We start from the raw sequence: 25,350 nt of genomic DNA, 5'->3' as shown, positions 1-25,350 counted from the left end.
GCACATGCACTCGCACGATTTACACATTTCCCTGTATTCATCAATATTATTAATAAAAGCAATTCAGATATTGGACTTTGATTACTCATCAGCCTCCTGGTTGTTATTCCAAAAAGCGTCCCTTCAATGCTTCTGTCGCAGACTGAAAACTCACCTGTTCACAATGAAAAACATTAACCTGTTCACACTGAAAACTCACCTGTTCACACTGAAAACTCACCTGTTCACACTGAAAACTCACCTGTTCACAATGAAAAACATTAACCTGTTCACAATGAAAACTCACCTGTTCACGCTGAAAACTCACCTGTTCACGCTGAAAACTCACCTGTTCACACTGAAAACTCACCTGTTCACAATGAAAACTCACCTGTTCACAATGAAAACTCACCAGTTCACACTGAAAACTCACCTGTTCATGCTGAAACTCACCTGTTCACAATGAAAACTCACCTGATTTCAGCTGTTCACAATGAAAACTCACCTGATCAGACTGCACCTTACTCGCTGATTTTATTAAAAAATAAATAGAAACTTTCTAAAATGAGCCCCTGAAGGTTTTTTTGCCTATTTGATAAATGTTTATGCCTATTGATTATTGGACTTTTGGGTAATATTTTCATGGTTGAATGCACTTATTGTAAGTCGCTTTGGAACAAAGCATCTGCTAAATGAATGTAATTTAAAAATAAATTCAGAGTCGGAGATTCTCTGACACCTTTTTTTTCCCCACTTGCTGAAAAGAAGTGTCAGCAAACCAGTGACAAAATCACAAAGTGTGAGCCAACGCTGCTTGTAGATTAATCTAAATAAAATGAAATGAGTTCAGCTGATGAGTTTCACTTGACGTGGTGTTGAGGAGAGACAACAGTCGCCTGTTCTGATTTTAAACGCCGATGGTGCGTGCGTGAACATGCAAAAAAAGTTGAAGTTATGACTTTTCAAGACCAATGTGAATGTATAAACTACTTCACGAACATAGTGGCAAAAATGAAAGAGGAGAGGAAGATTCAGACTGAAAACTCACCTGTTCACACTGAAATCTCACCTGTTCACAATGAAAACTCACCTGTTCACACTGAAAACTCACCTGTTCATGCTGAAAACTCACCTGTTCACACTGAAAACTCACCTGTTCACAATGAAAACTCACCAGTTCACACTGAAAACTCACCTGTTCATGCTGAAACTCACCTGTTCACAATGAAAACTCACCTGATCAGACTGCACCTTACTCGCTGATTTTATTAAAAAATAAATAGAAACTTTCTAAAATGAGCCCCTGAAGGTTTTTTTGCCTATTTGATAAATGTTCATGTCTATTGATTATTGCACTTTTGGGTAATATCTTCATGGTTGAATGCACTTATTGTAAGTTGCTTTGGAACAAAGCATCTGCTAAATGAATGTAATGTAAAAATAAATTCAGAGTCAGAGATTCACTGACACCTGTGATTTTTCCCACTTGCTGAAAAGAAGTGTCAGCAAACCAGTGACAAAATGACAAAGTGTGAGCCAACGCTGCTTGTAGATTAATCTAAATAAAATGAAATGAGTTCAGATGATGAGTTTTTTTCAGAGTTTCACTTGACAACTCGACGAGCTGTGGGAATAACCATCTTCAAAAATGCATGAACCAGGTGGAAGTCACCGAGTATAAGAGACATGTTTTACAGTAAGGTCTTGATGACCTTATTATGAAATGGTATTATTACAATGCATCATCCCACAAGTTGTTGTTAAGTCCTGGTGAAACGTTTACACGCAAATCCAATGAACAATACATTTTCTCCATATTTGCTGTACATGCAGTTTTGTCATTTGTTACGTTGATACAGCCGATTCCAAATTTTCTTTTTATTTAACATTTTCCTATTTTCTTGTCTTTGAGTTAGTATTTGCCACAGTTGAGAGTAGGATTGGGTCTGAAACGGTTTTCATTCCAAAAACTGAGTTAAGAAAATTGGCGAGCTTTGTATTTATAGAGATATGACCAAAATCAACATGAAAATAAAATGTAATCTGCAATTATTTCTTATAATGAGGCATTTCAAATTATCTGTAGAGGCAGGAGATTGATAATTTCATCATCAAATAGATGTTGAACTGTAATTTTGAAGCGGGGTTGTATGAGTTACTTTTGCATAGTTGCTATGATAGGTAAGCATTTAAAAGTGTCGAAAACGCTACTTCCACTTCTCCCCCAAACTCCGTTGAATGACATCACTGATCACCATCTCCATAAGGTAACATATTAACTATGAATAAGTAACTCATACAACCCCACTTCAAAATCATTGAACTATCCCTTCAAAGATTTCAGATATATGTAATATTTTAATCACTGTAAAAAACTGCTTTTGGAACAATAGTTTTCAAAACATGCAAGTCTGATTCTGGGAGGAAAAACCTGGAGCGCGAACGGCAGAGGATCGGGAGAGGACCGGATGAAAAGGGGACTGAGAGAACAAGAGAGAGGGAGGGGGTCAAGGGATGTGTGAGAGAGAAAGAGGCTGATGGAGGGAGGGACTTATAGGGAGGGAGAGAGCGACAGAGCTGAGGGGATAAACAGAGAAGAAGGCAGACAGAGCCTGGTTTCAGTTCAACAGGACGAACTGACAGAGAGCGAGAGAGAGAAATCACCACAGAGAGTTCACGTGGAACAGTTGGACTTTACTCAGCGGCAGCAGCAGCTCAGACGGAGGAGGAGGAAGAGGAGGACGAGGAGGGGGGGGCACTGAGGCTTGTGTGAGGTAACGACTCCGCTTCATTCACTCATATCTGCTCATCGGCGAGGGAACGTGACGGAAGACTGACTCCACCGACAAAGTCGCTGTGACACTTAGTGATGGTTCATTTCACATGTTTCCGAGGTCAGAGAGGTGGGACAGGGAGCCTGGAGGGGGGGCTGCTGGGCTACTTTTTATCGGTGATGCTAAATTCCCTTGCAATGATATTTTATTTTAATTTCACAAATATTAAAAATTGTACAATTATCTCTGATCTTACTGGGGAATCACTTATCATACGGTCATCGTTTTCGACACACAGTTTTAAGGATGACTCACCGAACAGGCGAGGAAGGTTTTTCAGGTACACCGGTACTGTTCGAATCACGTTGTTCATGGGATGCGACGCAGCAGAGTGGAGTCGGTCTGTGTGGATATGAATCAGTGGTGAGAGAGGGGAGGTAGTGAAGTTGAAGAAACGAGTATTAAACCTGTTGAATTAGATGAACAACGCAAACAATTCTGTGGGAAAGTGACAATGAGCAATTGAAAATGAGCAACAATGCATCAGCTCCACCTTCACGACTTACATAGACATCATTGATTGAATTTGTTGCACACTCTGAGCTTATGCTTTCGTGCAGTATTAAGATTTATTTCAGTGGAACCTGCTCTTTCTCTCTGCTGCTGAAAGTTGTATTGAGGCATTTTGGAAAATTCACATTTTCCTCCGTTAAGTGACTTCTGGTCATGACACTAGGAGGTGCAGTCTCATCACTAAAAGGCCCAGTAACACCACGGGGCAAGGCTGGGCAATCCCCAGTTCCCGTACCACCTGTTTGCAAGTACTGTTAATCACCTGTGATTTACAAAAAGCAAAGAATCTCATCATACAGCTGCAATTCGGCAAACAAAACATCATGACCTCATGAAGTTGGCAGACGGGGGGCAACATTAGCTTTCATTTGGAGTTTCATTTTAATATTCTCCTTTTACCTCTGGTTTGGTCTCCAAGGACTCTTGAGGAGGTAGCTCTTGAGCTGCTATGGCTACATCCAATTTTTAAGTGAAAACTCTTTCCAGTCGAGTGTTTCAGCTCCAAATAATCTCAGTTCATAATAACACAAATGACCTCTCATGAACATTGGGAATACCCACGGGAATTGTAACCGGTCGCTTGAAAAATAGCGTGTCTGTTGTGCATGTCAGCTGTGATGACGATAATTAAGGACATTTCAAGCGGCGGTAAGTGATTTTGGAGAAACCTTGTTTCTCTCTTTGTTCAGTTACTCTTCTGTGGTTCCCCTACAGTCACCTTCAGTTCACAAATAAGAAACAGAAACGACTTGCTGAAGTCAGATATGTCTAATGAATGAACTCACCTGTTTTTATTCTTCTCAAGGGAATTCCCTCGGCTCAACTTTATTCACTGTCACTGTGCATTATCCCAAGATGAGTAGATTTAGTTTGGACCAAGGAGAAAGTATAACCCTTGTAAGCTGATTATCTTGAATCCTGAGTGAAAATATATGATTCGTACACAGAAACAGTTCAGTTACGTATTATAAGACTAATGTCTATTATCACTTTCTTTAAAGGTGACATATTATGCTCATATTCAGGTTTTTTACTTTTAATTTGTGTGACCACTTGAAAAGGCATCAGTGTTCTCAGACAGCCCATTCCTGCAGCTGCTCTTTTCACCCTGTCTGAAACGCCTGGATTTCATTAAGCCCCGCCTCCCAACAAACCCCAGTCTGCCCTGATTGGCCAGCTGACCCAGTCTGTTGTGTTTGGTCAACCTCTTTCAAAATGTGTAGGAAATGCCACGCCCCTTCACCAGAAAAGTGGAGAATCTCAAATTGCAGGCGGGGGTTACCCCCAAAATAGCCCAACTGTGACATCACAGTGGGAGAGAAATCTGAACCAGTTGTTCAAAAATGTAATGTTTAAGTCCATGGAAATTGGTTTGGTCGTTTTTGCGTAATCCCTCTAACTCACAATCAAAGAACTCAAGATGAAGCAGATGAAACAAAAACACTTAAAGTGAAGATCTCCGCCAAGGCTGAATGTTCATCCTTGTTCATGCCAATCTGTCTTTTTGTGTAATCCTGTTAACACATAAAGAGACATACCGGACCAATAATAATATCGTAGCCTCCTTTACGGAGGTGATAAAACACACGACCACGAGTATGTGGGCAATGAAACTTCAGTATCTGCACTCAAATGATGGATTTCTTTTGGTGTTCGTGGGAGTCTGAGTCTGTGTTAACACCAAGGTTTAACGTTGGATTATTGAACCTGTTTCCAGCTTCTGTTCACGTTCATCCCTTTGCACAATAAGTCTTTGTCCTTAACTTGAGAAAGTCATTGCTGAGAGTCAGCAGCTACGCCCACATGGCCACATAGGCAAAACGCCATCTGCAATGGATGCATAGCAAGCAGAAATTACAATTTTAGTTACTGCTTTCTGAGGCATATTTAAGAGCCAGCAATGAATAAATCACATTTAAAGGAGGAGACAGGAGAGGAGCCTCAAAGATTACTGCTACCTCAGGACTGACGAGTTATTCGTACAAAAAGAAATGTGATCTGTGTGTTGACACAAAGTGGCATTTGCAGATATCAAAACATAAAAGTGGCTACGTTTTTTCATCCTATACAAACAACATCAGGTTTGTGTTAAAACACCTGAGGTGTTTGAAGAAGGTGTGAACATGACACCCGAAGGATGGAGATGACTCTGTTCATTAGAGAAAGAAGATCAGAAGAAAATGAGTCACAGTAACAAAATAGTGAGAGAAAGTAGATACAGCTTGCCCACAATGTAACAGCGATACATTGTAACACGGTTTATCATGTATTGTGCATACTACACACTTTTTAATGTAAAGAATCTGGTCATGACTTTATGGCCCCAGGGCGAGCTCAGCGAGAACAGCCGAGATGTTGCTGCTAATTCGGCAGTGGCTGCCCGCAGAGGCAGTTGTTCACAATGGAGTTCATTGACAAAGTACTGTATAACCTACTGTAAAACTACTGTTCACCTGTAGTGAGGTTAACTACAAGACACTCCCCTTACCAGTAACTCCTACTACACGACACTCCCCTTACCAGTTACTACTACTACAAGACACTTCCATTACCTGTTACTACTACTACAAGACACTTCCATTACCAGTTACTACTACTACAAGACACTCCCCTTACCAGTAACTCCTACTACAAGACACTCCCCTTACCAGTTACTACTACTACAAGACACTTCCATTACCAGTTACTACTACTACAAGACACTTCCATTACCAGTTACTACTACTACAAGACACTTCCATTACCAGTTACTACTACTACAAGACACTCCCCTTACCAGTTACTACTACTACAAGACACTTCCATTACCCGTAACTACTACTACAAGACAATCCCCTTACCAATTACTACTACAAGACATTCCCCTTACCAGTAACTACTACTAAAAGACACTCCCCTTACCAGTAACTACTACTACAAGACACTCCCCCTACCAGTAACTACTACTACTATTACCACAGAAGCCCACACATAAACATGTGAGGTGCTGCCGGCTGTAACTCTGTAACTCTATTACCGCCACACGATTGGTTCAGCACGGCACTATTCTCATTATCATTGGCGGTTCGTGTTGTCTGTCAAAACATGGATGGAATTAGCTCTATCGAAGTTATACCGACCGTGTCTTATATTTCCATCATTTTATTGCCCAGCCCTAGGTTAAGGTTAGATTTGATTCAGTACCTCTGAATCTTAATATCACCCCTGCCCCTACATGCTCTGTGCATAGACAGACCCCTATAATGTGGGTGCTACAACCTATATTCTTATATCGCTATCATCACAGCAGGTAGTAAACCAAGAGGAACTGTGAGCTCTCTTGAATCTCATTACCCCCACCAAGTTGGTCATGTATCCACCCCTGTCCCTTTGTTGGTTGGTTGGTTGGTTTATAAGCAGTACCAGGCAAAAAGAAAACACACAACTTAACAGATTTCCACAAAACTTGGTGGAAGAATAGGACATCAGATCCAGACAAAGATTGAATTTAAGGTGACTAAGATGCTGCACACCACTGAAGTAAACCCTGTTTTTGTTGCACACTTCTGACATTTATGAGTTTTTTTTCTTTTGAAAGATGCACTCAGGTTTTCTTCCCCTGACAAACTAAAGCACTAAAAGCCCTTTTGTTTCACATTACGACAGCAACATCATTACAAAATTATTTGTATACTTTTTAATTTCATATATGTATTGCGTTGATAATTGCACGAAGATGACCAAAGACTGTGAGACTTGACTTTCATTTCCAGCTGCCAATAACCTTGCCACAATCATCAAGAAGTCCTTGTACAGTTGAGTTTACAACATTCATGTCGATCCCCACAAGATCTGTTCTCTATGGATTTTACGATTAATATTAGAATAATGTTACAATTTAAAATCAAAAAGCTGCATATGTTGTTTGAACATCACTGGGAATATCTCCAGACGGTTGGTCCAGTGAGAAGTGACACCATATCAATATTCATTGGGATATTAAAGTGGATGTTGGATCAGGTCCCCTACTGGTTGGCAAAATGATTCTGCAGCTTGCTTCCTGCTCATGCATCCACTTGTGACATTCTTTGTTTTAGCACACTTCTGTCAATGTTGTGGGTTTTCATGGATTTAACATTTGCAGCCACACAACAAGTTTGCTTTGGCGAACAAAGTGCACCACATCTTTGGTGAAATGTGAATCCTCACGCTGCAGGCTGGGCACATCCGTGAGGAATATACATGATCAAGTCCTTGACTGACTATTAGTAATACGTGTTGGAGGCAGAAGTAGCAAGTTTTTGAAGCCTCTGCACAGACAACAGAACTGTAGAACTCGACTGAATTCCCTCATTCACTTATGCCAGGATCGTGTCAGGAGAATAAATCAGCCGTTCTGTTGATTCTATATTTAGGTGGGTCTGCCATGTTCAATTTGTCCCTTTAAATGTTGATGCTGCAATGAACTGTGGGATGGCCTTTTCTCCTTCCCTTTCATAAAGGATGGTCCAGTGTTTCCTATGCTAAAGGAGAAAAGGTGGGAAGCGTTTAAGCTCCTTTCCGTTTCATTTTGAGAATTTGAATGGCTCTTATCATGGCTGCCGCTGCAATACTTCTGGGTCGTTTCACTCATTTAGGAGCCTTCCTAAGCATATGTAGACTGTTCGACTGCAGCCTTTGTTAGGTTCAGTACTCATGTTCTCTTCCCTGGTGTTTCCCTCAGTTTAGTTTTTCCTGTGATCTTGAATTTTTCAAATATTAGTGGTTTTTGCTTTCCTTGAGCCATAGACCTTGAACCAAATTAGCCTGCTGAAGAAAATTTTTTATCCAACGTGAAGATGTGTAAACGCGTCCCGCAGATTTGCTTGTTGGATGAGCCCACCGACATTCACTGCTACGATCATTCTGCAACCTGACAGCTCACGAGCTGCTCAGCTGCGGCAAACTGAACAGCATGCACACAAACCTGCAGCGTCACTTAGGTCTGGTTAGATTCTGGTGTATCACTGTCTACCGCTGTAATGTCGTACAGTACAGTACAGTACACTGTTGCCGCCTGCAGTTCACTGACTTCACCTCTCTGAGCTGAGATGTAAAAGGCAAATGAGCATCAGCTGAGGCTGAGTGGAAAGTCACTCGTTCCGCAGGTGTTTGGTCACAAATCAACATATTTGTCGGATTAACATTTTGATCTGATCATTTCACAAGATGAAAATTAATTAGAATTCATATTGAGGAAGACATGAATGCCTCTTCCAAAATGTTGTGTTCACTCCAAACTAAAAACTGTCAACCTCTTGGCAATGCCAGAGGAATTGCCTGGGGGTGAGACATAAAAGTCCTTGGGATTCACCCTCTGGGGATCATGAATGTTTGATCAAGGCAAACATATTTTCAATGGGCTTTCATCAATTTTTTCCCCAATGTGGTGGACTGGCACTGATGTTCTGAGAGGCCGGCATCATGGCTGAGGAAAAAATAGAGTGGGATACTGTCGATCACAGCAGAAGTAACTTTATTTATGTGCAATTCTTAATCACTGAAAATTTATAGAAATTACATAAACAGACTAGTCGTTCACAAAATGTCATTGTACAACTGATAGTTCTTTGTTATGATTGGCTGAACCATCGTGAAATATCTATAAACACACACCTGTGACTACATACGATCAGTATGACTGCACCAAAAGAACAGTTCATGTAGTTCATTCGTGGTTCATATTCAGATACAAATATACAGTATAGTCAGTCGTGTTAGTGCTATTGGTCAACTATAGGTATACATTCATATAGTTTATCGACGTCCTTGTGTTATACTCAGATTTTAAGGTCTTCTTATTTCCCACAGTTGATCAAAGGATTTCAGTAGATTTTCTGTTTTTCGTTTTTCATGTTTGCACTGTTTAATTCCCCTTCTACAATTGAGACCTACTTTGTATCTGCGAGGAGCTGATCCTGTTGATGTCCAAGAGGTCCAGGGTTGGTGATTCTCAGACGCCAGAGCTGCGAAGGCCTGAGAGGTTCTTCTTTAGTCCTTTAGATGGAATGAACTTTTAAGACTACAGTGCAAAAATGAAGGCCTAAAAGAATCTAGGCTGCAAAAATATGAACGTTGAATAAATGCTGAATTAATACATCGATATAAATTCTATCTATATTCCCTATCAAATGGACATTGCAATCATGAAGGAGGAGCTGGTGGTAGATGGAAATGAATGAGAGTGATAAATTGGCTGCGGGCAGCCCGACTTGTTCCAGCTCAGTGGACGATTGATGACTTCTGGGTTTTCTGGGATTTGCACCTGTTTGCACCCCCCCTCACCACCGCCTCACCCACCCGCCTCTCCTTGCCACTTCATTGTCTCTATTAAATGTTTATGAGTGATCACGCTGTGTAATGCATCAACATTTACGTTGTTTAAATGTTTTTTTAAAACTGCGTTTTCCCTACACATTATTCAAACATGCCATTTAGTATTCATGAGCGGCAAATGTCATGAATATAAACAGCAGCGTTGGCAGTGAACTGCAGTGCACCTGAAAGAAAGCTAATGTGTGATATTGCACTAATGCTAGGTATTATCACCCAGTACATGCACACACACTGTAGTCAACAATGATCAGAATATATTTCATTTAAACTATTAAAGATATGATATAAACTGTCCAAATTAAGTGTTGGCATTAATATACACTAGTTTGCCTAATCATACTAACCAGTTGTTTTTGTTCTTCTGACTCTCCGCTCCGCTGTCGCCTCTCGTGCTCTGGCTGTGTGTAGTCAAAACACACACTGTGTGTTTTCTCTCACGCATGTTGCCTGTTAGCAGAGTTGCTTGCCGGTATTTCATCATATTTACATGTTTAATCGGGCGTGGTGGCTGTAGTCGCCCTAGTAAAAAAGTTAAATCTAATATTTTACTTGAGTGGAAATGACCTTTCAAAATCAAAGCAGTGCGGCGCGGCGAAGATTTCAAGGTGTTGACATGAAAATATACTGTCAAAGTAAATTAGAAAATGTCTTGTTGCTTTTTGGCTCTGTTTTAATGATTTGAGATCATGTTCTAAAGCTCACTGAAGTGCATTAAGTGGGTCTCCAAATCCACTTAAGCTAGTTTAAAAGGTCAATTTTTGCTTAAATCTTAAGACGTATTTAGAACCCAACTGTTGTCCACCTGTGGCAAACTGAATTGAAGTGCACACACAGTGTGGAGAGCTATACACCGGTGAATACGAGGACTCACAATTCAAACTGCATGTCGGAAACAAGAAACCCAGGTAGTCTCTGTGGAACTGCACGATAAAACATTGGCGAGGCACAGATCAGGACAAGAGTATAAAAGCATTTCTAATGCTCGGCGTGTTCCCAGGAGTGCCGCGGCCTCAATAACTGTGAAGGGGAAGACATTTGGAACCTCCTGGACTCTTTCCAGAGTTGTTAGTTTCTTCGAACGGAGTAACTGGGTTAGGTGTTGAGGAAGTGATTCAAACAGAGAACCAGCCAGGAGGACGGACACCTCAGCAGCTTCATGGTGGAGAGAATAGGTAGAAGCTACTTTCCACAACCTGCTTGGAGTTTACTAATCGACAATGACACAACTCTGAGATCATAAAGACAAATATTATCTAGTCTGATGAGACTATAATGTATCTCTTGAGCGTTGAAAGACACTTTCTATCCAGTCTGATGGAGCGGATGGAGAGGATCTGCCAGGAACAATTGGATAAAATGCCTGAATCCAGATTATTATGGGTTAATGGCTGAAGCATGATGGAAAGAATGACATGTACCATTCAATCCCCAATAAAATAAAATGTCCAAAGAATGAAGCGGTCTAAATATTTTTCTGAAGCCACTGCACCACTAGCCTGCGATCTAGATAAATTCTGGGAGCTCCTTTAAATTTAAATTTGCTCTGCCAGAATACGGTCTGGATCCCTTCCATTGGGAAGAGATTTAAGTCCGGCAGAAAACTTGCCACTCCAAACACAACCGATGATCTGATAATGGCCGGGGTTTATAACACGACACGGACAGAAGTGACTTTTTTGAACAAGCATTTGACTTAATGTACCTGATATTTTCACATTTCTCCCACAAAGACGGCAACACTCGTTCACAGACATTGTGGAATCATCATCATGGACACATCTCCTCTCTGCTCAAGTTTGTTGACATTTTTGCGTCGCTCAACAGATGTCAAATGATTCATTGCTATCCAATGAATCCAGAGGCATTTTGCTCTGCATCCGTTGGTAACACCTCATGGAAAATCGAAAATGAACCCAGAGGTTCCAGACCAATATGCATAAATTTGAGTATTAGTTAGCTTGCTTTAGCACTGAGTAGTCAAGTAACTTGGCAGTAAAAGCTTGGCACAAACCAATCACAGCCATCCTCACCCAAGCCAGTTCATTTTAATATGACTCTCTCTGCACTGATCTCTGCACACCTATGCCATCATACACTGCGGCTGCTGGCAAAGCTTACCTCCTCCGCCCCAGCCTCCAACTTTCTACTTTAGTCCTGAAATGTCTCAAAAAAAATAAAAAACAAAAAATATTCAATGCGTTACACGGGCCCACTCTCATATACCCATGGGGGGATTTCTGCATTGCGCTCCCTGTCTGAACATCTTTATTCACACGCGTTGTTGGGGTTTGACTCCACATTGCAATGATGAAGTATCGTCAAGTTGCCACAGCGTTTATTTGCATTTGATTGTTGTCTTCTCCACAGAGACGAAGCCTGAGGCACATGCATATATATATATATATATATATATATATATATATATATATATATATATTATAGTAATTAAATCCATCCACCATAAAACTAACCTGCCTGTATATGTAATGAAGTGTACTTTTGTTAGAAAGGTAGTTGCATTGTTTTTCATATGGCACATTATGTGATTGAAGTGCTGAACGTGGGTAGAATCTAAATTTAGTTTGGAATGAAATATGAAAAGGAAATCTGTGCAATTGCAAATTCTTGGTGGAATCTACAATATGTCTGCATTTTTATTTACACGCATACACACGCACACACACACACACACTCTCTCTCTCTCTATCCTTTGTCTTGGCTAAAAAAATTATGCATTGCTGCTGAGTCTGAATCACTGTGACGCTGTCTGGCTCTTTAAAGATCACTGCAGTGGAACTGTGCCCCGATACTGTGGCTTTTACAACACCACACACACACCTCTGGTACTTCATATTCAATTATTAAGTTCATCCGTTTGAATATTAAAACTAATCCTATAGAGTGGTGCTTACAAAATAACAATAATTCCTGCAACGCTCAAATGGCACTAATTTCAACTCCAATTCTTTTGTTCGTCAATATAAAAAATAATTCAATTAAAGCTGTGGTAAATTAGTTCAGTTCATGTGAGGACTTAATATCTCTCTCTCTGTTTATTAATTTATGGTTGTTTGTTCTTAAGATTATGAATCAAGACTTATAATCAAATATAGTCTTTTCCCCTGTAAAGTTGTAAAGTGTAAACCATTAATAAAAGCAACTGAGCAGGCCAGTGAAAATTCTGTCACAACTTTTTCTGTGTCCATCACACACTTTTTGTTGAAGAACTGTACTTGACTGTGAAAAGAAATTCAAACACTCTTTCATGTTAATGATACAATGACACACACATTCTCACTAGTATAGAGGCTACAACAACATGGTTTAAAAATGTTAATCCTTCCATTCAGTGCATAACATGAGGTTTTATCACTCATGGGATCATCAAATATTCCTCTGATTTAAAACTCAATAGCTCCTATGCTATTCAAATTTCATGTGTGTGTAGTTGGTGGATGTGTATAAGGCTAATGACAGTGCGGGTGGGTATGTTTTTACAGATTGATTTGCACAAGCCATGCTGCTTGATAGTCCTGCAAGAACGCCAAATGTTCAGGATAACATTCCTTGAGTATTTCGCTGAAGAAGAATTATAATCCACTGAACACTTCAGTGCACAATTACATCTCCTCATTGACATCTTCCCCCGTTGGCCTGGGAGCTCGTGAAATTGTGAGAGAAGGAGACTAGAAATTTGAGTGGATTGAAGACAGACAGTCAGTGAGTCAGTGAGTCAGTCAGTCAGACAGTTAGTGAGTCAGTGGGGTCAGTCAGTCAGTCAGTCAGACAGTGAGTCAAACAGTCAAACAGTCAGTCAGTCAGTGAGTCAGTCACTCAGTCTGACAGTCAGTCAGTCAAACAGTGAGTCAGTCAGACAGTGAGTCAGTCAAACAGTCAGTCAGTCAGTGAGCCAGTCAGTCAGTCAGTCAGTCAGTCAGTCAGTCAGTCAGACAGTCAGTCAGTCAGACAGTTAGACAGTCAGTGAGCCAGTCAGTCAGTCAGTCAGTCAGTCAGTCAGTCAGACAGTCAGTCAGTCAGACAGTTAGACAGTGAGTCAGTGAGTCAAACAGACAGTCAGTCAGTGAGTCAGTCAATCACATTCAGTCAGTGAGTCAGTCAGTGAATCAGTCAGTGAGTCAGTCAGTCAGTCAGTCAGTCAGACAGTGAGTCAGTGAGTCAAACAGTGAGTCAGTCAGACAGTGAGTCAGTCAAACAGTCAGTCAGTCAGTGAGTCAGTCAGTCAGTGAGTGAGTGAGTGAGTCAGTCAGTCAGTCAGTCAGTCAGTCAGACAGTCAGTCAGTCAGTCAGTCAGACAGTCAGACAGTGAGTCAGACAGTGAGTCAGTGAGTCAAACAGACAGTCAGTCAGTGAGTCAGTCAATCACATTCAGTCAGTGAGTAAGTCAGTGAATCAGTCAGTGAGTCAGTCAGTCAGTCAGTCAGTCAGACAGTCAGACAGTCAGACAGTGAGTCAGTGAGTCAAACAGTCAGTGAGTCAGTCAGTCAGACAGTTAGTCAGTCAGTCAGTCAGACAGTCAGTCAGTCAGTCAGTCAGTCAGTGGGTGAGTCAGTTAGTAAAACAGTCAGTCAGTGAGTCAGTGATTCAGTCAGTCAGTGACTCAGACAGTTAGTCAGTCAGTCAGTCAGTGAGTGAGTCAGTCAGTAAAACAGTCACTCAATCAATCACATTCAGTCAGTCAGTTGGTAAAATTCATATCCTGTTTAAATTTCTGGTTGATCAACCCAAAAATGCTGAATGATTCTCCATATACTTCCCCAAAATATTTCTTTTCATGGGCTGGTGTAAAACAAAAATGTGATGATGATTATGATGATTATCTCCAACCAAATTCCAGTCTATATACAGTACACGAGGTGGAAAAGATGTTCACACATTGCGGCTTGGTTATTTTATTTTTTAAAGCTTTCTTCCATCATCTCCCATTGGCTAGTGAATGCCATTAATTAATGAACATCACATGGTTCCAAAGTGAATTGATTCTGTCCAATGTCTTTCTTAAAAATATTAACATAGCTGTAAGTAACTAAAAGAATTTCCGTGTAATAATTTCCCTCACTGTTTCCTGGTTCAAACCGTTTGCAGGCGTTTGCAGTTCACTGCCCTGCTCCTCCCTGGCTGCTGCCTCTGACGTGTGATTGACAGGGTCATTAATGAGCTGATTAGTGTTCAGTGCTGTGTGGAATATTACAGGAGACGTCCGTCCATTTGGCACCAGAGTTGCCGCAGTGGCATTTCTCACGTACTTTCACGCTCTGTCAGCACACGTCAGTAAACCACTTCTCCATTCAGGATGCTCCTTCAGCGTCAGCAGCTTCTTTAGGAGTGTCTTTGCAATGTATTGACTGTATTTATTAGTCTTTTTTGTTTAAACTTTGTGTATAAGCAGACCGACCTGGAGTGTAGTGAAAATACCAGATTAAATGTGAAGCGATTTTGTGAAAAATGGGTCCGGTGCAGACAAAATTGCCAGGGAAGAATTTTGTTTCCCAGTCCTGTCTGTAGTTGTGTGGACACCAGATGTAAACCTAGCAAATGTGATTTTGTTGTATACCTAAAAAATATTAGTGTGGACGTGGCCTAACCTTTCATGAGGCCACAGAAAGCAGCTGCAAAGAAAACCTGTGAGCTCAGCATTAGGTGAGCATTAGGTTGTCCACTGTGATTGACAGACGATGGCCCAGTGAATGTGAAATAAAATATTCCTCACGTGGAGTGTGAGGAACATATAGAATTAAAAACAGTATCAAGCTGTGCAGACTGTCTCCAGCTTTTGGACTTGTGAACGTAAAGGAGGCGCTGACAGGCCCCTTATTTTTTCATGGGTTTCTCCTAACTCTTCCAGTTTGAAGCTGCAGCACTCGTAGCCTGAGGATTTGTCGGTTGTTACGGATTGAAGGTAAAACCATCTCATGCGTTCCGCAACTGGGAGTTGCCACGTTTTGCTTGACTTGGGTGGTAATCGGTGGGGCTAGCTCTCTCCCTCTTGTGCTTTACAGTGGTTCAAATCCTCACTGCACTCTATTACTGCTCTCCAAGGTTGAATTGATTCATTTATATCAAATAATGAGTGTATTTTTAATACACTATAGAGAACACAGTGTCAAATACTATTTAATTGCACATGGGTTTTTTTCGGTGAGGGTAAAGTGAAGCAGGCTGATTATTCATCCAAACTATAGCACTCATTCATTATGCAAAACTGATCCGGAATCTGCCGTAAACATTTACCCACATCTCTGAATGTACAACACACGACAAAAATTTGGCTCTGAACACAACAATCCTGTGTTTGGTTTTTTCGGCACCTGGCAAAACTTCATCAGTCCTCAGTGGTGAATACGTCGCCACCTCATCAGAGCCCAACATGTGGGCAGAGAACATATGACGTATGTCTGGCGATGGTGGCACCAGTGGCACCAGTCAAGAGGCAAAGCATGGCCGCTTCAAATCCATCAACACGCTTGTGTCTTCATGCAGCAGATTTTCTCTTTCAGATGCTCCAAGAGTCGTCCGGGATAGCGCGAGAAAACGTTTTGAACAAGTGAAAAATATTTTGTGATGTGATCGTGGGGAAGCCAATTGTGTAACACGCTTGAAAGTTCCAGGTCAGCGAGAGCTGCAACTAGGTTATCTGCTATGAAGTACCACTCCACTTTCATTTTACTTTGAGAATTATCCTAATACTCTTTGAGGTTATGTGCCTGACTGGGCTCACGGCTCTCTGCAGAACACGCACACACCCGAGAGGCATTTTGACCATCTCCTGCTTTAGGGAGCACTGATCCATGACAGCCTGGTTGTGCGGTGGTGAAAGGGGCAGTGGAGCACACAAACATCTGGGAAACAGTGTTGCTCTGGACTCTGTGACAGATCCTCTGTATTGATCTTTGATTTTACTTCGATTTAACTCCATTTTGTTTGTGCACCACCTGCGTGTGCAGTGTACCTACAACACTGATCCTGCTTTAGGTTGTCAGGTGAGTGACCCTCTGTAGCAGAGCTCGAGCCTGTCCCATCCAATGTTTAGGGCCTGTTGCCGTCGTACAGCTGTAAACATATGAATACAGTCTTAGATTCAACAATTTGTATTTCATTCGCCATTCTACAGAAAACGGAGGTTGGGGTTGTAGGATGACCCATGTCTGATATGAATGCAGGAGGACAGAGTTTGCCTCCTGGTTTTTAATGACTTTAACAGTGCTGTTGTTACCATGTTACAGATATTATACAAATTGAATCTACTTACTCTCTGGATAGTGGTAAGGGGAGAGCGCTCCAACAGCTTGTCAGGCTCAGTCACCTCAGGTTTTGCACCAGGTTCAAGGAACAGGAAGAAATGTTCATTCATAAGACTAAAGGCCTGATTTGCCATTTAAGTGACGAAGAGTTCATCTATATACTGGGTTGTTTGGTATTGAATTTACATGAGTACTTTCAAGAATTTCCGTCCTATTTGCATTTAACTGAAGGCAGTTGCCAGCAATCCAAATCCTGATAGCAGCTAAACTTTCATTTAAAATTAAAGTTAAAAGTTGTTACAGGTTTAAAGAGTAATACAACTGAATGTCATAGGCATTAAAATGATAAAAGATGCTGCTATAATAGCTAATGATCTGTCCAAGTGGTGGAACATAAAGTATAGAGGGAGCCACATTAGATCTAGAGTAGAACCTTGTGGGACACAGAATGACAGATGTGCTGTATCTGACATGAACTGGCCCCTCGCACTCTCTGTGGGTCAGTGTAATCAGAAACCAGTAAACCAGTGCCCATATTTTGATCATTTACAGTCTCATGGTTTTAATTTGGGGGTCTACTAAAACAGGTTTACAATCTGTGATGTTCAAAATATGTAATATTTCTCTCATAGCATCTGTTCAACATGCTCAGTTTTAGCTCTTGGTTCTCCTTCAAAAAAGCTCACTCACTACCCCGCTGCCAAATCAACCACTGTAGCCACGGTAACATTATCTTGGTTCTGCCCTAACAGCTGGTGCCCAACTAGCTGGTTGGCAGGCATGTTACATGTTACTAAGGGAAGTACAAATGCTCTATGCTAAAAAAAAACTGTTTTTCCTGTGGTAGAGAATGACTCTGGCCTTTGTATCTTAGCAGACTTTTTACATTTTCTTTTTTTATATTTACATATAATTATTTTGTATGGGATATTATGCCTTAATAATGTTTTTAAACAACAAATTGAGGAATTACATTCAGAAATGGAATTGAAAAAAAAAGATTGTCATAGTTGAAAGTAGGAAAACATATTTATTAACACATATACAGTATATTGGAGGCCAATACAAAATGTTTTCAATATTTAACCAGAAATACCCTCCCCTCACTTTAGGCATGAGTTTCATTAGTCTATATCGGCTTTACTTTTGGCATATTTTATTTTTTGTTGATTTTAAAGGATAGAATGTATGTTTAAATTGAGAACAAAAACATGGTCACTGAGTGCCTAAATTGATTTGCAAAATGGCCATTTTATCAATTTAAAATCAAATCCAACACAGGCCTTCCATCTCAGGAGAGAAGACCAGGCCATCCACTAAACCGAGGGCTATTGGTCAATAAGACTAGAGAAGAAATATATAAATACCATTTACCTTGTAAAGTGTGCAAACAGAGAAGGTCAGAAGTCTGAATAAATCTGTTCATAAATCTGTGAACCACACCAGTGAACGTAGAATACAAAGACAAATGTGTGTTTGCTTTTGTCGTTTCCATGTGCAGTTCCTATTGTACACTATGTAAAACTGTGCACGATAGTATCACTGTAGTCTTTTACTGTATAAAAAAGTACCCCTGGCATTGCAATGTACAAGTACATGTACAGCATATTCCTTCAGTTAGGGACAAACCATTGAAACTTGTTTCACCTATCACTTGAATCTGACTGGACTAACAAACAAAAAAAGTGCTGAGCCACTGCAGACAGATTGACAGATACTGATCCAAGACATCAGTGTCCATGTCCACACACAGCAGGAGGTGATCAGGACAAATAGACAAGCTTGTCTAACACAAGGTCTGGGGGGGGTGGCGTCTCTCCACGAAATACATTAATACCAGGCAAACCGATATCACGCTATCCACTTAACACATACTCGGCTATGGACACATTATCCTTGACATTGGGACCAAAATATCAACAAGCACCTATAGTGCACAGGGCAACTTGTGTAGGCACTTATTTGGCTTTGCTGTTATTTAAGACTCTTATGAATCTCATTTACATAGATTCACACTTTCTGCACTATTTTTACCCTTAGGTGTCCGGTGATATGGCTTCAGTTGAATCATGTGGCACTGTACAAGAAAAAACCTATAGACTAAAGTTAAAACCTGCAGTACTTTATACTTTTTATGTTGCCAAGTGAAAGGAATCATTGGAACCCTGAGCCCTATTCTGTGTGTCTCGGCTGCATGGACGTTGAATGCAAATGTGTCTGTACTAAGTGAAGTAGTTTGTAGTATGGAGTCATGGGGTCATCGCTGTGTTCCCTTATTTCTATGAAAGATAGAGGGAACATAGGGTTGAGGGAACATATGGTTGAGGGAACATAGGGCTGAGGGAACATAGGGTTGAGGGAACATAGGGCTGAGGGAACATATGGTTGAGGGAACATAGGGATGAGGGAACATAGGGTGAGGGAACATAGGGCTGAGGGAACATATGGTTGAGGGAACATAGGGATGAGGGAACATATGGTTGAGGGAACATAGGGCTGAGGGAACATAGGGCTGAGGGAACATAGACACGGTCCCGGAGTCATTACTCAATGAAATGTGCGTATGTTGATTTACGTATTTGGAAAGTCACAATTACTCTAATACTGGACTTTTTTTGGTATTTATTGTCCTCCAAAATAATTAACCTCGGACATGTAGTATATATCGATATGTAGTGACTGCAGAATCATTAAACATGTGTGTGGTTGTGTTTAAATCTCACAGCACTTGGTGAAGGGTTAGGTAGTAAAAAAGTTAACCTAAAACTAAAGCCGCCATCTTACCCTAATCTTAACCAAAGAACCAAAGTGTAATTGCCTAAACCACAGGCAGTCATCCTGGACGCGAACCTTTGTCTGTCGTGTGACAGCCCAACAACCCCTTGGTAACACTTCCTTTGTTCAAGAAAACTTTGCGGTGTAGTTCTCTATTTGTTCCAATGGGTTCCAGACTTTGAAAGCCCCCCTGGTTTAAGCTTTACAACACACGGCAATCTTATCCCATTAGAAATGACATGACTAATGAGGCTTTCTAACAGTGCCACGCATAAGCAAACAGCGCCTTCTGCACGTGCACGTGCCATGCATCAGCTTTCACACTAATCCAGCCAGGCTGCCAACCATGCATGCTAAAGCCTTTTTCTAATTAGAGCCCTCTGATCTGATTTGGGACCCAATCCTTGGTGCTTGGCCTGATATGTTGGTGACAATGGCTCCAGACTCAGACTGGGCAAACACTCCACCTCTCAGATGTCTTGCATACATCACAGTAATGTGAGTAATAACGAATGGACGAAAGTGTTTTATTGGTGCAGGTGCATGTATGTCTGTTATATCACTCTTCATCATTAATCCCGTGGGTGTTCACATTGCCTGTTACATTGCCCTCTAATTCTGCACTCGAAATATAAATTGGAGCCAGCAAGGTTTCATACTATGGTCATTTTAATGTTCACCAAGTCAGAATGATGTTTCTTGTGATAATTATCATAATGGGTCATTTTGGTCAGGTGACACAGGTGGTCATGTGTGTGTATGGCAACCATACATCTTGTTTTGGAAACCGTTTCAAAGAATTAAGTTACTTTCTCAAGATGATCTTCATACATTTCATTTTTTTTCCCTCCAGGTGTCGAAGCTGAGACTGACATGACAAAGAACGGATATCAGCAGGATCACAAAGCCAGACCCAGAACGTTAGATACCAGCTCTTTGTGGTACCAGAGTGCTTAGGGACTCCCTCATCTCAACATAATGATCTTGAGTGACGCGCACACGTCAGAGAGGACACTACATTAACATACTTCCCTGTCATCATCTTGGATTATACTGGAATATTGGAATCCAGATTCAGTTTTGGATGTACGTTAATTTCCAACCTGGAAGCAGCCATCGTTCTAAACTTTTCAGTTGCCTTTATTTATTTTCGTGACAACACTCCCTGATGATCACAAGGGAATATGTCACTCTGTTTCTGGTGGTTGCTTGCTTCCTGTTGGACTACAGCTCCCAAAGTGCTCCGCTCCAGAGCAGAACTAAGGGTGCGGTGATGTCAGGTCGGGGGGCAACAGGGCCAAAGAGCATGAGGGTGTCTACTGGCAAGGTGACATCACTGGAGGGCAGGAAGAGGCTAAGGAGACATGGGAGGTCGAGGGCCCAGCGGATTAAAAGAGGATGGGTGTGGAACCAGTTCTTTGTCCTGGAGGAGTACATGGGCTCTGAACCACAGTATGTTGGAAAGGTAAGTAAATATTGGTCACGTCTGAATTTCTAATTTTACAAATTAAACTCACCAGGTTAAAACCAGTTTGAGTTTTTATCTTTAAGCTGTCATTTTGTGCAATGTTTTCCACAGTATAGTACAGCATCCAGAGCCCATTAAAATGTCATGATATAGGATAATGGTTATTGTCTCAACAGAAAAGTCGCCAAACTTTTTACACATTATTTTGTTTTTCATTATTTCATCTCTTTTAATGGTTACCTGCAGGAAAATATCATGAAATAAGACAATATCAAGCACAGAGGACAAGTCAGGTGTGGCAGGTATCACGGTTTGATGAATGTATTTGTGGATCTGGGTGGGGGGGGGTCTGAAGCCAATCCCTGCTGAAATTGGACGGGAGGCAGGGGTACATGCCGGACAGGTCGCCAGCCAGGTGACCATTCACAACCACAGTGTTGTTTCAATGGAGCATAGTGCTCGTTGAGGCAGAGCCCAGAAGTTGCACTTGCATCAGCTGATTGGCATCAGTTGCTTCATTCATGCACAGTCACATCCGTTCATATTCATATATTCACAGAGTGGTCATCAAAAGCAGAATCTTCCCACCATTAATCCACGATTACTCATATGAGACTGCTGATGCTGGTCACCCAGACCTCCTCCTTATTTGACATCTTCTTCCTTCTGCCAGTTTAGAGCTGTTGTGTGTACAGTGTTCTCTTCAAGGGGATTCTTTTTTTGCAAATTATTTTGCGATTGGAGATCATGTCAGACAGGAGGTAGAAGCGGTCGTCCACCAACCCGAAGGTTGCCGGTTCGATCCCAGCCTCCACCAGCCCGCATAGCTTGGGCAAGATGCTTAACCCTAAATTGCCTCTGGCAGCTCTTTCGACAGTGTATGAATGTGACAGAAAAAGCTCAGTTAATAGCAGGACTGTACCGCGCTTTGAGTGGTCTATAAGACCAAAAAAGCGCTATATAAATACAATACATTTACATACGGTTTATCATTAAATGGTTTCTGCTTCGAGGAACCAGTATCATTGAGTACAGCACTTGTTCCTTGTCCTGACAGAGAATGACAAAATAATAATTTTAGTCAGTGGCCAGAGATGGACTTTTTCCCGTGTAAGAAGGAAGCGAGCTTTTCAGGGCGTACGTCTTACTCAGGTGAAGGCTCAACAGGATGCTGCGTGCAATTCAGAGACAGACTAATACGAAATAAAATGCTTGGCTGACAAATCCATATCTGTCAGGTCAGTTTCTGCTGTTCGCGCACAATCAGCAATACAGTGTGTGGGGTCAAGCAAAGCATAATGATCCAGTCAACGATCAACGGTCCAACACTTACAAATCAAGGCCAGTATGTATTTGCACCCTCTGCACAGACTCTGATCAGCAGCACTGTTTCCTCCTGCGACAGATCAGCAGACCAGCACTGAAATATCAGTTCCTTACAATCATGTACATGATCCTCACAGAAAAATAACATTGAGAAATTGAGTATCTTCTCTTACTATCACCTTAAATGCGTGTTTAAATTGAATGTGCATCTGATGATGATGAAATACTGTAGAACAACACATAGCGTTCGCATACTGTACTATAGGTTTTCCATTACTGTTGATACACTGTGAAAGGTAAAAGTTCCAACTTTGTTGAACAAATGAACTAAAAACTAATATTTTACTATAACCTTTATTTTACCCGGAGTAAAAAACTTGTTGAGATTAAAAAGGTTCTTGGAGCTTGATTAAATACATTTCATTTTGAGTTACTTCTAATGGTGGTATATCATATTTTATCCATCTCATATGGTCTAATGTGATATGCACATTTACCAACACTATCGATAATTAATCCTTATTGCCATCGCTAAAGGTTGTGCCTTCACACAATGGAGTAACGGCACTTGTAGACCAACACCAGCAACGAATGTATCCTGCTAACAAGTAGTATGTGTGTATTGAGTCAGATATAGCCTGAGGTGATTTTAGACAGTGAAAGCCACCGCTGCTGTAGAGATCATGTCCGACCTACAGTGTTCAACCCAACTTGTAATAAGCCACAGTTTTCCTTTAGCCACGGCTACAAAGCGTGGATGTAGAACTTGGCCATTAAAGGTTAAACTGACCAACAAAGGCATTGATCCATGAATTTATTGGTCAAGCTGCTGTGGTTGTAGTATTATTATATGTCAGTGCGGGAGTGTGGAACACATTTGTGTGACCGGTCTCTGGTTCTTCCTTCTCCTATAGCAAACATTCTGATGTATTCTGCTGCTGAGTTAGGGATTCATTGTTTGCATGTCCAGACAGCTTGTCATGAAGCTCAGCAGTCAGCAACACTGCGACACACAACACTCACACACAATAAATATGTCCTCACGTATCAAAGTAAGTGACAGATTGTTGGGATTTGGCTCTGTGCTTTACATGGTCGAACCCCAAGATCGTCCGAGTGAGTTAGCACCATGAGCTGGGCTCACCACCGACATGTAAAACATGAACAATGTGATGTCTTTAGGCTGTGCATGATTTTGATACCTCAGAGTTTTTCGCCCATGGACACGTGGTAGTTGCTGATGGAGGGCACTGTTACAAGCAAACTTCTCGAAGCTCTGCAGTCCCGACTACAGGCAGGCAGGAGAGCATGTGTGAGGGTTAAAGAGGCAGTTAGGCGTAATGAACCGGGCTCTAATCATGACTCGTGCCCAGGGGCTCCTGATTAATCTGCTGTTGGTGATAACAGCAGGGTTTACAGCTTGATTATCACAGGAGGAGGCAGGGGCTGTGTGGAAGGAGGGGGGCAGGAGGAATCAGAGGACCCTTCAGTCAGAGCTTCTAGTGCTCAAACCCCTGGCTGGGTCTGCGAGGAAGACAATAGGATGCATACATGTCTCATTAGTGGTGTTCATTTTGTAAATGTAAATGTTCACCAATACCTTTCTCCTTGACTTAGACAAGACGAAGATACGAATTCACCTATGTCATTCACCACTAACTGACTTCATCAACATGACAACAAGACTGACCTAAAACTGAGGTGATCTCACTTTATAAAAATGTTGTATAGGATTGCCTTTAAAGCCACATTAATCTAACTACAGAAAGCAGTGATGAAATATTATCCGTCAGGTTCACAATGATAGGACATTACTGCATTGGAGATTTAGTCTCATTGAAAGTCGGCACACCAATCGGCTACGTTGGCTAATGGTTTACTGAGGACACATTTGTTTGTTTCGTTGCACGGTGGAGTGCTCACGTAGGAGCATGTCATGCCTTGCCGCACTGCATTGTCGTTCCATTTATTCGCTTTTGCTTGTGTTGCCGATAAAGGCTGAGAAAAGCTCAACTTTTTCAAGTGGCAGAGCAGCCACCAGCCAAACAAATTGCATTAATGCAAATATTCAAGCCCATGCAGGCACCAGCCAATAAAATTGCATCCCCTCAAAAATAGTCATGTGTAATGTGGTTGACTATTTTTTTTAAGCCAGTCAAATCATGTTTATCAAAGTGCAAGGATTATTTCTATTCAGATTATTTTTGACCTGAATAAAGTGCGTTGTACAGCAGATACTGTCGCTGTCTAGTACTTTAATATACTTCAGAGTTTCCCACAGCTGTAAGAACTCTGAACAGACAAAAAAATGTGAGTTGAACGTTTTTAGTTTTATGGGGATAACTATTACACCAATGTGCAATGTTCTTCCTGTGCAATTTCTGAATGTAGTTTTTAAACTACTACATTTATTTATATATGTATTTATGTATGTAGCACTCCTTTTAATGATACAATGACAATAAAGGCCATTCTATTCTAAATGTTTTTATTTTACAACATATTTTAAACACGCAGTGTATTACACAATATTGGAGAACACGGCCACTAAGGCAGACACAATCAACACAGTCCTGACGGATGTGGACACTAAGTTTAGGATTTATTGCAGGACTTATGTTCTAGATGCTTTTTGATTGGGAAGGCTTTTCTTTTTTTCTGGTTATTTTCTGATTGACTCGTTTCAAATTACTGGAAACAGACTACAATTGAAAAAGGTAGAAATTGTCTAAATATGACTTAAACTACAAATGACTTTTTAAAAATCTCAGTTCTAAGACTAAACCATTAAAATAGCTGATGAAATGAACATGGCTACTCTTTTATTTCTAAGAGGCTAACA

The 25,350-nt window shown here is 41.0% G+C and overlaps 1 protein-coding gene across 1 annotated transcript in view; it reads left to right on the top strand.

Annotated features, from left to right (window-relative positions):
* The first annotated feature begins 2,593 nt into the window (after positions 1–2,593).
* LOC118311204 (cadherin-12-like) overlaps positions 2,594–25,350 on the top strand; it is a 64,564-nt gene continuing 41,807 nt past the window's right edge. The window contains exons 1-2 of the mRNA XM_035634831.2: positions 2,594–2,753; positions 20,568–21,179. Coding sequence (XP_035490724.2) covers positions 20,883–21,179 — 297 coding nt within the window. The 5' untranslated portion in view covers positions 2,594–2,753; positions 20,568–20,882. The remainder of the gene's footprint in view (positions 2,754–20,567; positions 21,180–25,350) is intronic.

This window comes from Scophthalmus maximus, chromosome 5 (genome assembly GCF_022379125.1).
Source record: "Scophthalmus maximus strain ysfricsl-2021 chromosome 5, ASM2237912v1, whole genome shotgun sequence".
NCBI classification, from domain to species: domain Eukaryota; kingdom Metazoa; phylum Chordata; class Actinopteri; order Pleuronectiformes; family Scophthalmidae; genus Scophthalmus; species Scophthalmus maximus.
Note: the sequence above shows the minus strand (reverse complement) of the source record. Positions and strands in the feature narration are given on the sequence as shown.